Genomic DNA, 16,356 nt, shown 5'->3' with positions numbered 1-16,356 from the left:
CCATCTAAAACTTTGACGAACTTCTGTAGATGTGTGGTGGAGAGTATATTGACTGGCTGCATCACAGTCTGCTGTGGAAACACCAATGTCCTTCAGTGGAAAATCCTCCAAAAAGTAGTGAATACGGCCCAGTCCATCGTGGGTAAAGCCCTCCCAACCATTGAGCCCATCTACACAAAGTACTGTCACAGGAAAGCAGCCACCATCATCAGGGACCCACCACCACCCAGGACATGCTCCCTTCTCACTGCTGTCATCAGGAAGAAGGTGTAGAAGCCTCAGGACTCACCACACCAGGTTCAGGAACTGTTATTACCTCTCAACCATTAGATTGTTAAACCAAAGGGGGTAACTTCATTCAACTTCACTCGCCCCACCACTGAAATGTTCCCATAACCTGTTTCAAGGACCCGTCATCTCATGTTCTCGATATCTATTGCTTATTTATTATTACTGGGTTTTTTTGTATTTGCGCAGTTTGTAGTCTTCTGCACACACTGGTTGAATGCCCAGGTTGGTGTAGTGATTCTGTTATGGTTATTATTCTATGGATTTATTGAGTATGCCCGCAGGAAAATGAATCTCAGGGTTGTATATATATTTCAATAATGAATTTACTTTGAATTTTGATTGCCTGCACACGAGTATCTGCAGATACAGAGCTCCACATGCACAACTATTTACACGCGGCTTTAATCTACGTCACCTGAGCCACGGCGCCAGTCAGGTCGGACCCGCACCTCACCGGTTCAGGTCCGGAACTAAAATTCTGCGTCAAATGTGCCCGGACGCCTGAGAGGCGGTGACACGGAGCGCGTTGGCGGGGTTTTACTCCACATCCGGCTGGCGTCGGAGCAGGCCGGCATTTCCGTTGGAGCCGTGTTCTGACCGGAAGTACACTCCGCGCCGCGGGGGAGGAGGTGAGAGGTTGTTTACGTCGGGGGCGGGAGGGCCTCCGCCCGAGAATTCCGGGGCCGGGCGTTCGTCAGCGGCCTCAGGCCGGATCGGCGCCTCCTCAATCCCGGGGGGCGGGGGCGGGGGCGTGGGGGGTGGGGGGGGTGCGGTGCAGAGGTCGGGTCCCGGAGCGGGACACCGGGCTGCCGCCCCCTCGCCCACCCCCGGATCCGGCTCTTCCCAACGAGAGGCTCTGACGGGCCGGGGATGCGGGGGAAGGCGGCCTGTTCCCGCGGTGGCCCACGGCAACCCCCCTGTCTCGCAGCGGGAAGGGGGCCAGTGAACGGCTGCAGGCAATGCACGGTCCGATAAAGATCCACAGAGAGAGAACCGGAGAAGATGGCATCGCCGTGCACCCGCGTCCAGAACGGACAGATGGTTCAGTGTCTCTCCAGGGACGATAACTGGAGTTCGTGCATTCATTGAACAGAAAACAAATCCAGCACAGTGTGGGCACTTCGGTCCACGATGTTGTACCGACCAATCTCAACCTACTCTATGCTCAGACCATAACACTTATTTTCCTTGCATCTAAATATATAAATGTCCCTATTCTATCAGCCTCCACCAGCGCTGTGGCAGTGTATTCCAGGCACCCACTACTCTCTGTGTATAAAGATATATACCTCTGACATCTCCCCTAAACTTTCCTCCACTCATCGTAAACGGATGTCCTCTGGTATTGGCAATTGTTGCCTGGGGGGGTGGGGGTGAAGGGCTGTTACCTCTGTCCGTGCTCCTCATCATCTTATGCACCCCTATCAAGTCGCCTCTCCTCATCCTTCACCCCAAAGAGAAAAGCCCTAGCTCGCTCAACCTTTCCTCCTACATGATGGTCTGTAATCCAGGCAGCAACCTGGTGAATACACTCAGCACTGTTGCTAAACCTTCCACCTGCTTCCAGTGATGAGGATTCAGAGGAGATTTATGACGATGTTGTTAAGAGAAAAGCTCGAGCATTTCTCTTTAGAAATGAGGTAAGCAGAATTGAACAGATACTCTAATTGTGGTCTGACCAGAACCTTGCAGTTCTCTAACTCAATCCCCCTGACTAATGAGGGCTAACACTCCACAGACTATTCCCAATGTGTTCTGTTTTATTGAATATATCCAGGATGTGTTTAATTTAACACAACAGTACCTTAAAACGGTATGGAGGATGAAAAACAGGAGATGCATTGGGAGAGATATTTTCTAAATGCATCAAGTTCCTTGTCTGCAGTTCTGGAGATCTCACCATACAGTCTGGTCAAATAATATATCAGAAAATGTAGATTATCAACATACGGAAAGTGTGTTTAATGTATTAATTTTCATGTAATGTGACATTTGTAGATTGGCTTATCAGCGTCACTTGCCACAATGGCATTTTAAGTAAAAGTGCTGAGATATGAACATTCTACATTTTATTTTTCTAAACTCTATGTTGATTTAAATAAATCAAGACAACTTATGTTTTTAAAAAAAAACTTTAAACTGGCTTTTTTAAGACCATTCTGTACAGTGGTGAGAACAAATTTCTTCACACAGGATGGTGAATCTTTGAAATTCCATGTGACATAGGAGCAGAATTCAGCCCATCGAGTTTGCTGCACCTTTTAATCTTGGCTGATACATTTTCCCTCTCAACCCAATTCTCCTGCCTTCTCTAGAGAGGTAGTTACACCCAAGGTGCAGAGTACCCCTGTGGCCATCCCCCTCAACAACAGGTACAGTATACCACTTTGGGTACTGTTGAGGATGTCTTAGCAGAGGAAAGACACAGCAGTCAGGTCTCTGGCACTGAGTGGCTTAGAAGGGAGGGGTGGGGGAAGCGGTGAGCTGTGGTGATCGGGGATTTGTTAGTTAGGGGAACAGAGAGGCGGTTCTGTGGACGAGAACAAGATATCTGGACGGTGTCCTCAGCATTCTAAAGTGGGATGGTGAGCAGCCAGAGGTCATGGTCCATATAGGTACCGATGACATTCATTGGAAGAGTGACGAGGTTCAGCAAAGTGAGTTCAGGGAGTTAGGTGCTGAGTTAAAGGACAGGGGTGTGATCTCAGGATTGCTACCCGTGCCAGGTGCCAGTGAAACCAGAACTTGGAAGATCACACAGTTTAACACATGGCTAAGGAGTTGGTACAGGAGGGAGGGTGTCAGATTTTTGGATCATTAAGCTCTGTTCCAGGGGAGCTAGGCTCTGTACAGAAGAGATGGTTTGCAAATGATTTTTGGATCATTAAGCTCTGTTCCAGGGGAGCTAGGCTCTGTACAGAAGAGATGGTTTGCAAATGACTAATATCCTAGCAGGAAAGTTTGCTAGTGCTGCTTGTGGGGACTAATGTCCTGAGTTACTTATATTTCAATGCAAGAAGTGTAGAAAAGGTAAATGAGCTCAGGGCATGGATCAGCACTTGGAACTATGACATAGCCATTAGTGAGACTTGGTTGAAGGAGGGACAACTCCAGGGTTCCATTATTTTAGACATGATAGAGCAAGTGTGATTAAATGGGGAGGGGTGGCATTACTAGTTTAAAAAAAAGCCACAGCAGTGCTCAGTCAGAACACACTGGAGAACTCATCTAGTGAGGCTTTGTGGGTGGAACTGAGGAAGAAGGAAGGTATGACCAAGTTAATGGGGCTGTACTACAGACAACTAACAGTCCCCTGGATTTAGAGGAACAAGTTTGTAGTTGACAGAGGTATACAAAATTATGAGTGGTATCGATAGGGTAAATGCAAGCAGGCTTTCCCACTGAGGTTGGATGAGCGTGGAACAAGCTGCCAGCGCCAGTGGTGGATGCAATTTCATTTCAACTTTTAAGAGAAATTGGATAGCTTGGTGGATGGGAGGGGCATGGAGGGCTATGGTCTGGTGCAGGTCAAGGGGCCTGATTCTGCGCAGTAGTTTTATATGATTCCCTGTAACCTTTGACTCCCTTGTTAATCAAGATGCTATGAGCCTCCACAGCCATCTGTGATGATGAATCCCACAGATTCACCACCCTCTGGCTAAAGAAATTCCTTCTCCTCTCTATTCTAAAGGGATGTCCTATTCTGAGGTGGTGCCTTCTGGTCATAGACTCGCCCACTAATGAAAACATACACTCTATTTCGACCTTTGAGTATTCAGTACATTTCAATGAGGTTTCCCCTTCATTCTTCTGAACTCCAGCAAGTACAGGCCCAGAGGCAATAAATGTTAACCCTTTCATTTCTGGGATCATTCTTGTAAACCTCTGCTGGGCTCTTTCCAATGTCAGCACATCCTTCCTTGGATATGGGAGGCAAAACTGCTCAGAGTACTCCAAGTGTCGTCTGACCAGTGCCTTATAAAGCCTCAGCATTACATTCTTGCTTTAATGTTCTTGTCCTCTTGAAATGAATGCTAACATTGCATTTGCCTTCCTTACTAATGGCTCAACCTGCAAGTTAACCTTTAGGGAATCCTTTACAAGGACTGTCAAGCCCCTTTGTAGCTCCAATTTTTGAATTTGCTCCAGTTTAGAAAATATGCTATGTCTTTATTCCTTGCAAAATGCATGACCAAACATTTACGTACATCTGCCACTTCTTTGCCCATTCGCCTAATCTGTCTAAATCCTTCTGCAGACTCCCTGCTTCCTCAGCACTACCTTCCCTTCCACCTGTCTTTGTATCTTCCTCAGACTTGGCCACAAAGCCATCAATTCCATCATCTAAATCATTAACATATAATATGAAGTGGATCCAACACTGACCCCTGTGAAACTCCACTAGTCACCAGTAGCCAACCAGAAAAGGCTCCCATTATTTCCTCACTTGCATCGTTCAGTCAGCCAGTCTGTCCATGCTGGTATCTTTCCTGTAACATCAGGGTCTCTTAGCAGTCTTACCTCCTGAAAATACAAGTAAATAGCATCTATTGACTCTCCTTTGTCTATCCTGCCTGCTATTTCCTCAAAGAATTCCAATAGATTTGTGAGGCAATGTTTCCTCTTAAGGAAACCATTGCCAGCTTCAGCCTATTGTATTGTGTGCCTCCAAGTACTCCAAAACCTCATCCTAAATCATGATCTCAAAAATTTTGCCAACCATTAAAGTCAGGTTAATTGGCCTATAATTTCCTGTTTTTTGCCTCCCTCCCTTCTTAAGGAATGGAGCATTTGAAATTTTCCAGTCCTCTGGAACCATTCCAGAATCTAGTGATTCTTGAATGATCACTACTAATGCCTCCACATTGAACTACCTCATTCAGAACTCTTGGTCTATAAAAGAATGCAGGGGGATCTCATTGAAACCTACCGAATGTTATAAGGACTAGATGGTGTGGATGTGGAGAGGATGTTTCCTATGATGGGGATATCCTAAACTAGAGGGTAGAGCCTCAAAATTGAGGGGCGTCCCTTTAGACCAGAGGTAAGGAGGGTTTTGTTTTAGCCAGAGAGTAGTGAATCTGTGGAATGCTGTACCACAGACTGCAGTGGAGGCCAAGTCCGTGCATATATTTAAGGCAGAAGTTGATAGTTTCCTGATCAGTCAGGGCATCAAAGGATATGGTGAGAAGGCAGGTGTATGGGGTTGAGTGGGATCCGGGATTGGCACTGGTAGAACAGACTCAATGGGCTGAATGGCCTAATTCTGCTCCTATGTCTTATGATCTCTTACCCCATCTGGTCCACATGACTTATCTCCCTTCAGACAATTTGCTATTCAAAAGGCCTGTTATAATTCGATACACAAAAGGGCTGTTGTGGCTTTTTCACTTAGTATATTGGAGACAGGTGTTTAAATATTAAGGATTTCTAAAGGATATGGGTTATACAGAAAGGTATTCTCAAGGTAGAAGATGAGTCATGAACCTATCCAAAAGTGGAGCAGGGGCCAAATGGTCTCCTAGCTCTATTTGTTTTTCAGTGATCTATTCATCTAAAATAGTGTCTGTAAACACTTTGATAAACCGCTACATTTTGCAGAGTTGTTCAGCTGATAAATTGAGACATTGATATAATTATATCCTTGTACAGTACTGTGTCCTCTACTTGCTTTGGCCACGAAAACAGAATGTTTTCTTTTCCCCAGATTAAATATGAGTTTCTGATTCCAACTCAAAAGAAGATATCATGGAAGATCCTTCAGAAATCATCCAGAAACTGCAACTTGCAGGCAAAAACAGGACCGAACAAGAGGAATATTACCAAATTATGAAAGTCCCTATTGGGGAGGTTCTAAAAAAGATTCTGGAGGACTTGTCAACTGAAAATCTAAGGGGTGATAAAGGATTAGTTGTGGATAATGTAAAGGATTTGCTTTTACATGCTGATCCTCTCTGGCTTCTCAACAATTATTGTCAAAGTGAAACTGTGAGTATTGTTCAAATGTACGTGGACCTGGCTGTGGTTTTGACCCAGTACTCAGCATTGCCGCAATGTGAGTCCGACGTTGGGGAGCTGCCTGACAGTGCCTATTCCACAGTACCTGGGAGGGCCCACAGCGTGGCGGAGGTATTTCAGATTCTCCTCAGTAAACTGTCAGTAAGGCCGATGCAAGCGACATCCAGCTCTGCTGGAGTTCCACCCAGCTCTGTTTTGAATGGCATCTCCCCACACCTGGTCATTTTCTGCGCCACACACTGCCAAGAGATGCCATGGACCAACGCAGCGTCTCGGCTGGCTGCAGATGAGCTGCTGGCCGCCACAGTGCAGGCATCCAGCTGCAAGACTCTTGTGGAGCTCCTGTGTGGGTCGCAGGAGGAAGGCGGGGGAGCTCTGGGAGCTGTGCTACATCTGATGAAGCCACAAATGAGCAAGTGAGTCCATTTTACATACATCATCGAGTGGTCAGCGGTCTCTGATAAACTGTATCTCCTCTCAGCTGGTAGGTAATTCACCCACCTACAGGTAGTTGCCGGCGAGGTGAGAGATTCAGTGTTGTATCTCCTTGGCATTATTGCCAGAGCTTGTACTGCTGGCAGGAACTGCACACACCCCTCTTCCTCAGCTGCTGGATCTCACCTACGGGTGTGTCATGTCACTGCACTCTTCTTTGCTTTTTTCATTTTTTTTAAACGGGAGTGCTAGTAACTGTTTTGTGTGTGTGTGCAAATTTCTACAGAAACACCTGGAAGTTGAATCCAGCCACAAAACACGTATTTCGGTGGCTGCTGCAGAGGGTGAGGAGGCCTTGGCTGGCTGAGCACCTGGACACAGTGCTGCCCCCATCCCTCCTCTTCTCAGATGACTACAGGACAGAGAATAAGATTCTGGGTGTGAGGTGTCTCCAGCACGTCATTGACAATGTGGTACGTGGAGGCCAGAGACTGGGGCTCGAATGGGAGTTGCGGGAAGGGGTGGGGGACGTTGCAGAGGAGTCTGAGAGAAAAGAAATTCTGTAGAAGGTGAGACATGGCAGTATCAAGTGCCACACTGTCTTCCAGGTATTAAACTGAAGCTCCTGTCAGCCTGTGTTCTGCGAACGAATCTGGTAATGATTCATACAGCAGAGTTCTACTCGTACTCCTGCCAGGGTTCGTATTCACAGTTTGTGGGACCTTCTGCAAACTCTTTATCTGCAGTGCAGTGACTGCAATTGGATGTGGAGCATTGGATTGTATTAAAATGCTTCACAAATGTGTTATTTTAAACCTAACTGGAGGATTGTCTCTTACTTCAACATTGATACTCAAATCACCTACTTGCTGCCTGACATTAAATGAGAAATGCAGTTGGCTTACACTTGGTTGGATAAGGGTAGCTAGTTGTTCCAATGGACAGTAATCATGAATTACTACTGGAGAGAGAGGGACGGTGGATTACAATGGACGTTGTTGGGCCCTGTAGCTTTCTTGCTCGTATTTCATTCTATTTTGAAAGTGTGCCTGTGCACCTAACAGTTTTTGTGTTCTCTTTCAGCCTGCTGCAGAGCTCTTGCAGTATAACCGAGCGCAGGTGGTGTACCATGCTCTCTTCACTCACCTGTACACTCCCGAAGCCTCTCTCATTCAGGTGAATAAAGTCCCTTCTGAACACTATCCCCCTTGTAATGGCCTGAATAGGACATTCGTTCAACCTGGTCTGTCATACCTCCCAAGAAAAATGATCGCATCAGACCCTGTAGTCCATCCTCCCTCTTCTGTCTATCATCTCCCGATTTTCTCCCTTGCCACTTAGTTGCACTCGGGAGTAATTTGCAGTGACTGATTAACCTAATGTGGGAGGAAGTAGACCATCCAGGGGGAAACGCAGGAGGTCACAAGGAGAACACGCAAGCGCCACTTAGGACAGCAGTGTCAGGATCGATTCCAGGTCCCTGAGCGTTAATTGTGGCATCACCCTCACATTGACATGGTAGCCTCATGAATTGCAAACTCCTCTAATATCCAGATACAAAAGCGATTTTGAAGGCCGTTTTGCCCATCAAGTCAATGCTAGCTCTCAGAACAATCCAATCAATCTATTACTCCCACTTTTTTTTTAAACCTGTCTCGTATCTTTCAAAACTGCTCATCAAGTCTGCCCTATTCTACCACACAGTGGTAATTTACCCCTACCAGCTAGCAGGTCTTTGGGACATAGCAGGAAACACATGCAATCACAGGGCAAGCTCACACACTGATCAGGACTGACTGTGTCACTGGAGCTTGGGGCAGTACCACTGTCTCCTGTATCACTTCACCCCTCATTGTGCCTGCGTACTTACCTACAGTCTTTGTTAGGCAGAGCGACTGAAAGTGGAGTCTTACCTGTTATAGCAGTCCACTCAGTTGCCACTCTTTTAGGTACATCTGCTCATTAATGTGAGTATCTCATCAGGCAATCATATTCAAAGTAAATTTATTATTGAAGTACGTATAATGTCACTATGTACAAGATTCATTTTCTTGCGGGCATACTCAGTAAATACAAGGAAGCACGATAGAATCAATGAAAAAAAAACAAGACAGACCCTACTGTGCAAAAGCCAAAAAGAGAAAAAAAATTAAGTAATATATAGAGAACATGAGGTGAGTGCCTGAAGGTGAGTCCGAAGGTTATAGATGAGTGAAGTATAGATAAGCCTGATGGTTGAGGGGTAATAATTGTTCCTGAGCCTGGTGGTGTGGGTCCTGAGGCTCCTGTACCTCCTTCCTGATGGCAGCAGCGAGAAGAGAGCATGGCCTGGATGGTGGGAGTCCTTGATGATGGATGCTGTTTTCCTAATGTTGGGAACTATCAGTGAAGGTGATCCTGTCTCCACCATTTTCTCCTGCCAGACCTGGTAATTGCTGAACTTGTATACAGCCTTGGTGAAAATGCACTTCAAATATGTTCTTCCGTTGAGGATATACCTTCTGTCTTTGCAACAAAGATTCGCCAAAATGGGTCCCAGGAGTGCACGCTTGACAAATTGGGAGATCAGACTCTTGCGGAACTCAGCAGGGTTTAGAACCAGTGGTCACAATCTCAAAAAGCTTATCATTTTGGACAGATAAGGTTTTTTTTTCTAAGGGGTGATGGAAGAAAATGAATTGCAGGTAAATAGGCAGTTGTCTTGATAAATGGCAGGGTCACTGAGAATGAACTAACAGCTCAGTTGCCAGGAGTAGACTGTAGCTAGCTGATGGCTTCTAAAATAAACCCAAATCTGATACTGACCTTCCTGTATGCAATGCGTTTGAACAACATATTCCCCACCTCTTGTCTAAAATCAGACCTCCTGCATGAGAACGTAACAACCTGGAACCTTAATTCTGCTTCTCGCAGTCATCATTGCTGAGCCTTCCAGCGTTTCCTTGTTTTTCATTGGAGCTTGTACATCAACCTCGACAATTCTACCCCCTTCACCCCCACCCAGAGAATATGAGGCGAACTGTAACTAATTCCTTCTCTGTTTTAGACTGTGCTATCCTGTTTACTCGACCTTCTCCCAGTCATAGAGAAACCACACGTCACCCGAGGACAACAGAGGGCAAATCACTATGACAAAGTATTCTGCCTGATACTTACCCATATGGAGGTTGAAGACAAGATCCCTCTTCGAAGAGTATATGCCAAGCACCTGCCTGTCTTCATTGAAAGGTCAGACTGTTGTTTATTGTCAAAATTAGCGTTTGGGTTCAATGTTCCCTCCAATTTGTAATGACCAGTGTGCGCAAAAACCTTGTGCTCTGCGATTTCTTTACCTAGTGACTACAAGATGTGCGCACTGAATCTTTAAATGGAAGCAAACCTGAAGCTGTTCTAAGGATAATAAACTACCAAGTCCAGTTTGCTGTTCATTGTTTAAAAGAAATCCAGTTATACAATTAAGGCTACTTATAAGGTAACTGGAGAATACACCCTAACAGGTTTATGTAACAAGTAATGTATTATATGAACTGCAACACACATAAAAGTTGCTGGTGAACACAGCAGGCCAGGCAGCATCTCCAGGAAGAGGTGCAGTCGACGTTTCAGGCCGAGACCCTTCGTCAGGACTAACTGAAGGAAGAGTGAGTAAAGGATTTGAAAGTTGGAGGGGGAGGGATAGAGCCAAGAGCTGGACAGGTGATTGGCAAAGGGGATACGAGACGATCATGGGACAGGAGTTCCAGGGAGAAAGACAAGTGGGGGGGGAACCCAGAGGATGGGCAAGGGGTATATTCAGAGGGACAGAGGGAGAAAAAGGAGAGTGAGAGAAAGAATGTGTGTATAAAAATAAGTAACAGATGGGGTACGAGGGGGAGGTGGGGCATTAGCGGAAGTTAGAGAAGTCGATGTTCATGCCATCAGGTTGGAGGCTACCCAGACGGAATATAAGGTGTTGTTCCTCCAACCTGAGTGTGGCTTCATCTTTACAGTAGAGGAGGCCGTGGATAGACATGTCAGAATGGGAATGGGACGTGGAATTAAAATGTGTGGCCACTGGGAGATCCTGCTTTCTCTGGCAGGATGTTCCTGCCAGAGCGTAGGTGTTCAGCGAAACGATCTCCCAGTCTGCGTCGGGTCTCGCCAATATATAAAAGGCCACAGTGGGAGCACCGGACGCAGTATATCACCCCAGCCGACTCACAGGTGAAGTGTTGCCTCACCTGGAAGGACTGTCTGGGGCCCTGAATGGTGGTAAGGGAGGAAGTGTAAGGGCATGCGTAGCACTTGTTCCGCTTACATGGATAAGTGCCAGGAGGGAGATCAGTGGGGAGGGTTGGGGGGGACAAATGGACAAGGGAGTTGCGTAGGGAGCGATCCCTGTGGAATGCAGAGAGAGGGGGGGAGGGAAAGATGTGCTTAGTGGTGGGATCCCGTTGGAGGTGGCTATTATACAAACTAGTTCTTTTGCATTTCGTGCCCTTTGGTTTCTTGGAATTCAACATAGTGAATCAATGATTTCTTCATCCAATCAGTATAAATAAGCCAGTTCTAAAATCTGCAGAGAAATCATCACAAAGGCTGTGTTGTCGACACCGTCCGCATCCGAAACCGGAAAGGGAAATGTGACTGTTTACAGTTGTGAAATATACTTAATGTACCAGAGGGTGACAGCCTTTTGTGCGCAGTTTAAATTCCTTTGTGCGCTAGCAGCAGAAGATGTGTGCATGCGAGAGGGAACATTGTTTGGGTTGCAGACCCTATGGAGTTCACATCCATATGGAAACCTCCCTGTCTCCACCCCAAATCCTGATTACCAGAAGCTTCACAGATGATTCTGACCTGTGGACATCAGAGGCTTAATACAACACTTATTACCTGGTGATCTTATTGCAAAATGCAGGCTTTGCTGGTAAGTGGAGAAACTAGAAAGCTGGGCTCATCCCTCAACAAAACGGCCACTACAAAAACTGTTCCAAATAACTCAGGAGAGACCGGGGAAAACCAATAACTCCTTGAAATTCCTCATTACAAAAATCACAGATACCACTAGGAATCTCTTTTCTCCTAATATAACCTAAAGAAACAAATGTGTTGTAGTTTTAAAATCATTACCATGCACTAATAAGCAATGTTTAAATTCTCTAAAAGGAAATGCTAACTAAGCAAACTTAATTGAAAGTTAAAAGCAGCAACCCTGTTTGAAATTGCCACTTGACAGAAGAGGTCTGGAAACCGATCACATTTTTATACAATGATTGGTTTTTCATTGTGTACTTTTATACAGATATTTTATTTTTAGAAAAATGAGTAATCTGGAGCCAATCTTGTGAATACATGGATCACGAGACAGCAAATTGCTGTATGAAAAGGGCTGTGTGCATATGGAATGCAGACACCTCTTGCTATCTCCATCACTCTGTTAGTGAGACCAACAGGATATGCATCACTAAACCCTGATTTGCTTTTGTTGCCAGGCTCGGTATTCTGGTTGTTCGGCACTTGAAACGGTTACAAAGGGTGATTCTTGGATATCTGGAGGTGTATGATGGACCTGAGGAAACAGCGAGGCTCTGTGTTCTGCAGGCATTCCAGAGCATGATCCAACAGGCTTGGCCCAGGTACCACTATAACTAAGGAGAATCCACAACATTAGGGTAGATTCAAGACTGTTAGTTGTTACCAATCTTTCCTTTTTTTTTGATATTCAACAGGATGTCCATGAGGCTGGAGGTTTTGCTTAAATCCTTACTTAAATTCATATATGACGTGGCAACTGATCAGAGCCCAACTCCACCGCGGGTGAGGGAGGAACTGTTACACGATGCCACCCAATGCTTGATTCTGCTCAATCGCTGTTGTGAACGCAAAGTGACGGTAAGGTTGTGCCCACTGATCACCCAGCACTTGGGAGGTGGCAGGGTGGAGTCTTAACTAAAATTTCCTGAACTAATGCTTCAAAACATTTACTGTTATCCCTTCTACACTCATCTGTGCCTCAGTTGGACCATTCTGTCTGATTCAGAAAGTTGCAGTTCAAGATCTACTCTAAGTCTGGGCACCAAAATTAAGTTAGATACCGCAGCAGAATACCCGGGGCTAGTGCTGTCTTTCAGAATCAGAACTTGGTGAAGTGTATTTTGTAGCAGTACCGTACAAAGGCAAATTACAAAATAGTACAAGAAAAAGGAATAATGAGGTGGTGTTCAGAAATCTTTAAATAATGTCCATCAGCCCCCTCAAGTGAATGTAAAAGAAGTTCATGACATCACAAATGCAGTTTTTTTTTAATTACAACACTAATAAAACCACTTCTCATAAATGAAATTTTTTTACCAAATATATTTTTATTCAAAGATAATTACTGCATTCTTAGCAAAATACTTTAAAATTGAAATAACTGCATTGGTTTCAGAGCCAGGGATCTAGTTTGCTGACGTGTCTTTATAACAATTACTAACAAAACTCTGCATTCCTTAGTTTCCAGAGGCCAATGGAAACTGTGCTAGAGCTGTCAGTTCCCCCACCATATTCAAAGCAGGTTTCAAGAAAGCTTAGATCAGAGTTCTTACACTCCAAAGGATAGCTAAGATGCTACTTGATTTTACCAGGCAACCTGTACCTGAGCCAGTGCCGCAGGGATAATGGTCCTTTCTCTCGTTTGTGCTCTTCAGGTTCTCCTGGAAGGAGTGCGGCAGAATTGTGAAAATGTGACCGTGCTGGAGTGTCTGCAGCGGGTTCAGCAAGACATGTAACAATTGTTGCAAATGTATCTGTACAGGACTGTAATAAACAGGCAAAACTTTGTGGTCATTGTCCAACTCATTTAAATACTGGAAATACTCACTTCTGCCTCAGTGTCGGCACTCATTCTCAAATGACATAACAGGCTAGCGTACAAAAACTTCCACACTCGGATACTAAAACAGGTGAATACTGGGCTTGGTCAAACAGGTAAAAGCTTTGGCAAGTCATTCCAGAACTTAATTGGGCATAACCAACAAAAGGGTAGAGCAAACAGAACAGGAGTGCCGTGATCTCGGCATTCTGAGGGCTGTGGCTTTCAGGCAGACAAAACAAGCCAGACTGCTGAGAAACTCCAGTGTGAATATTGGTGGAACCATAAGACAGTCTCTTTAGGCCCTGTGCTTGGAAAGCATTGTTAATTCATGGAACTTAACATGGATGCTGAATACTGAAAAAGTTTCCTACCTCCCGATGTAATTGCACTACATAAGAGCTTAAGAAATAGCAGTGGGAGTAGGCCATCTCCACCATTCAATAAGATCATGCTTAATCTGACCATGGACTCGTTTCCACCTACTCATAACCCTTAATTCCCCTACTATTCAAAAATCTATCCCACCTTGCCCGAAATATATTGACTTAAGGTAGACTCCACTGCTTCATTGGGCAAAAAATTCCACAGATGCACCACTCTTTGGGAAAAGCAGTTCTTCCTCATCTCCATCCTAAATTTACTTCTCCCCACCCCCCCCCCCCCAAAAGCTTCAGGCTATGTCCCCCATTTTTAGTCTAACCTACATGTGGAAACAACTTTCCTGCCTCTATCTTATCTAATCCTTTCATAATTTTATATGTTTCTATAAGATCTCTTCATCCTTCTGAATTCTAGCAAATACAGTTCCAGACGCCTCAAATCTCTCCTCCGTCTAACCCCCACATCTCTGGAATCAACCTAGTGCACCTCCAAAGTCAATATATCCTTCCTCAAGTAAGGAGACCAGAACTGTACACAGTACCCCAGATGCAGCCTCACCAGTGCCCTGTACAGTTGCAGCATAACCTCCCTGCTCTTAAGTTCAATCCCTCTATCAATGAAAGCCAATGTTCCATTTGCCTTCTTGATAGCCTGCTGCACCTGCAAACCAAACTTTTGCAATTCATGCACAAGCACTCCTGAGCATGGTAACTCTGGGGGAAACAGCCTCACAGTTTCCAATATCCAAGTCTATATGTAGATATGAATGCTATTCTGAGAGCATTGGCAGGATAGTCAGAGGGAATGTTCCAACACAACACTTACTGTGCACATGCAAATGTGGTAACTATCCAAACTTCTTAAACATCAATTTAATTGCCATGGTCCATATCATCAACATCTGGTGCAAAAGCTCGACTGGTCAGTTTACTGCAGCAGGTAACTCAGCTATCTCTACCATCTGAACACCTTGCCATTAACTATGAGTGAGGAATGTGACGGAATACTCGCTGTGATGAATGCAGTTCCAACTCCCTTACTAACAGCACTGCAGCAGTCTCAGGCTTCACCACAGCCTTCGCCCAGGCAAACAGGGTTGCACAATAAATACTGATCTTGCTAACAACCATATAACAATTACAGGACGGAAACAGGCCATCTCGGCCATTCTAGTCTGTGCTGAACTCTTACTCTTATCTCGTCCCACCGACCTGCACTCAGCCCACAACCTTCCATTCCTTTCCTGTCTATATAGCTATCCAATTTAACTTTAAATGACATAAAACCTGCCTCAACCACTTCTGCTGGAAGCTCGTTCCACACAGCTACCACTCTGAGTAAAGAAGTTCCCTCTCATGTTACCCCTAAACTTTTGCCCTTTAACTCAACTCATGTCCTCTTGTTTGAATCTCCCCCACTCTCAATGGAAAAAGCCTATCCATGTCAACTCTATCTATCCCCCTCATAATTTTAAATACCTCTGTCAAGTACCCCCTCAACCTTCTACGCTCCAAAAAATAAAGACCCAACTTGTTCAACCTTTCTCTGTAACTTAAGTGATGAAACCCAGGCAACATTCTAGTAAATCTTCTCTGTACCCAGATACCCAGATTCTGAAAACTAAGAAAGAAAAGTTCCTAAGATAAACACACAGAAGGGAATCAACTTGAGGCTGTGCGACAGTGGGGAATCTTTTTTCTAAAGGTCAACAAGGACTGAAGGAACTCTCTAAACATCCACTTAACTATGCAGTTAAATACCAGCCAAACCTACCTGTCATCGTAGCTGCTGACACTAGCTATCAGTTGAGTACACCAAGATAAGTGTGTGATAAATACTGTCAATTACTGATAATTGTAGTCTGGAAACTGTATTACAATTAGTGGAAAATAAGAACATAAGAAATAGGAGCAGGAGTAGGCCATCTGGTCCATCAAGCCTGCCTGGCCATTCGGCAAGATCCTTGCTGATCTGTCTGTAAACTCAGCTCCATCTACCTGCCTTTTCCCCATAACCCTTAATTCCCCTACTATGTAAAAACCTATCTAACTGTTTCTTAAATATATTTAGTGAAGAAGCCTCAACTGCTTCCCTGGGCAGAGAATTCCACAGATTCACCACTCTCTGGGAAAAACAGTTTCTCCTCACCTCCATCCTAAATCTTCTCCCCTGAATCTTGAGGCAATGTCCCCTAGTTCTAGTCTCACCTACCAATGGAAACAACTTTCCTACTTCTATCTTATCTATCTTTTTCAAAATTTTGTATGTTTCTATAAGATCCCCTCTCAATCTTCTGAACTCCAGAGACTGTTGTCCAAGGCGACTCAATCTCTCCTCATAGGTTAACCCCTTCATCCCAGGAATCAACCTGGTGAACCTCCTCTGCACTGCCT

The 16,356-nt window shown here is 44.9% G+C and overlaps 1 protein-coding gene across 2 annotated transcripts; it reads left to right on the top strand.

Annotated features, from left to right (window-relative positions):
• The first annotated feature begins 817 nt into the window (after positions 1 to 817).
• Positions 818 to 13,548, top strand: tti2 (TELO2 interacting protein 2). 2 transcript variants are annotated; one of them, XM_072266383.1, is made up of 8 exons: positions 818 to 920; positions 5,999 to 6,725; positions 7,031 to 7,217; positions 7,828 to 7,920; positions 9,791 to 9,972; positions 12,219 to 12,362; positions 12,456 to 12,618; positions 13,416 to 13,548. In XM_072266383.1, exons 2-8 carry the CDS (start codon positions 6,040 to 6,042, stop codon positions 13,494 to 13,496), a joined length of 1,536 nt encoding a protein of 511 aa, XP_072122484.1. In that variant the 5' UTR covers positions 818 to 920; positions 5,999 to 6,039; the 3' UTR covers positions 13,497 to 13,548. The 2 variants fall into 2 exon arrangements, with proteins under 2 accessions (XP_072122484.1, XP_072122483.1); XM_072266382.1 differs by lacking the exon at positions 818 to 920 and adding an exon at positions 972 to 1,931.
• The last annotated feature ends 2,808 nt before the right edge of the window (positions 13,549 to 16,356 follow it).

The sequence above is a fragment of the Mobula birostris genome, chromosome 8 (assembly GCF_030028105.1).
Source record: "Mobula birostris isolate sMobBir1 chromosome 8, sMobBir1.hap1, whole genome shotgun sequence".
Taxonomy (NCBI): Eukaryota; Metazoa; Chordata; class Chondrichthyes; order Myliobatiformes; family Myliobatidae; genus Mobula; species Mobula birostris.
This window is presented reverse-complemented; position numbering and strand designations above follow the sequence as displayed.

Excerpts from the sequence above, each read along its gene's own strand:
- tti2 (XM_072266383.1), top strand. The coding sequence starts at position 6,040 with ATGGAAGATCCTTCAGAAATCATCCAGAAACTGCAACTTGCAGGCAAA. Across the intron at positions 6,726-7,030 it reads ATGAAGCCACAAATGAGCAA|AAACACCTGGAAGTTGAATC; the intron begins GTGAGTCCATTT and ends AAATTTCTACAG. Across the intron at positions 9,973-12,218 it reads CTGCCTGTCTTCATTGAAAG|GCTCGGTATTCTGGTTGTTC; the intron begins GTCAGACTGTTG and ends TTTTGTTGCCAG.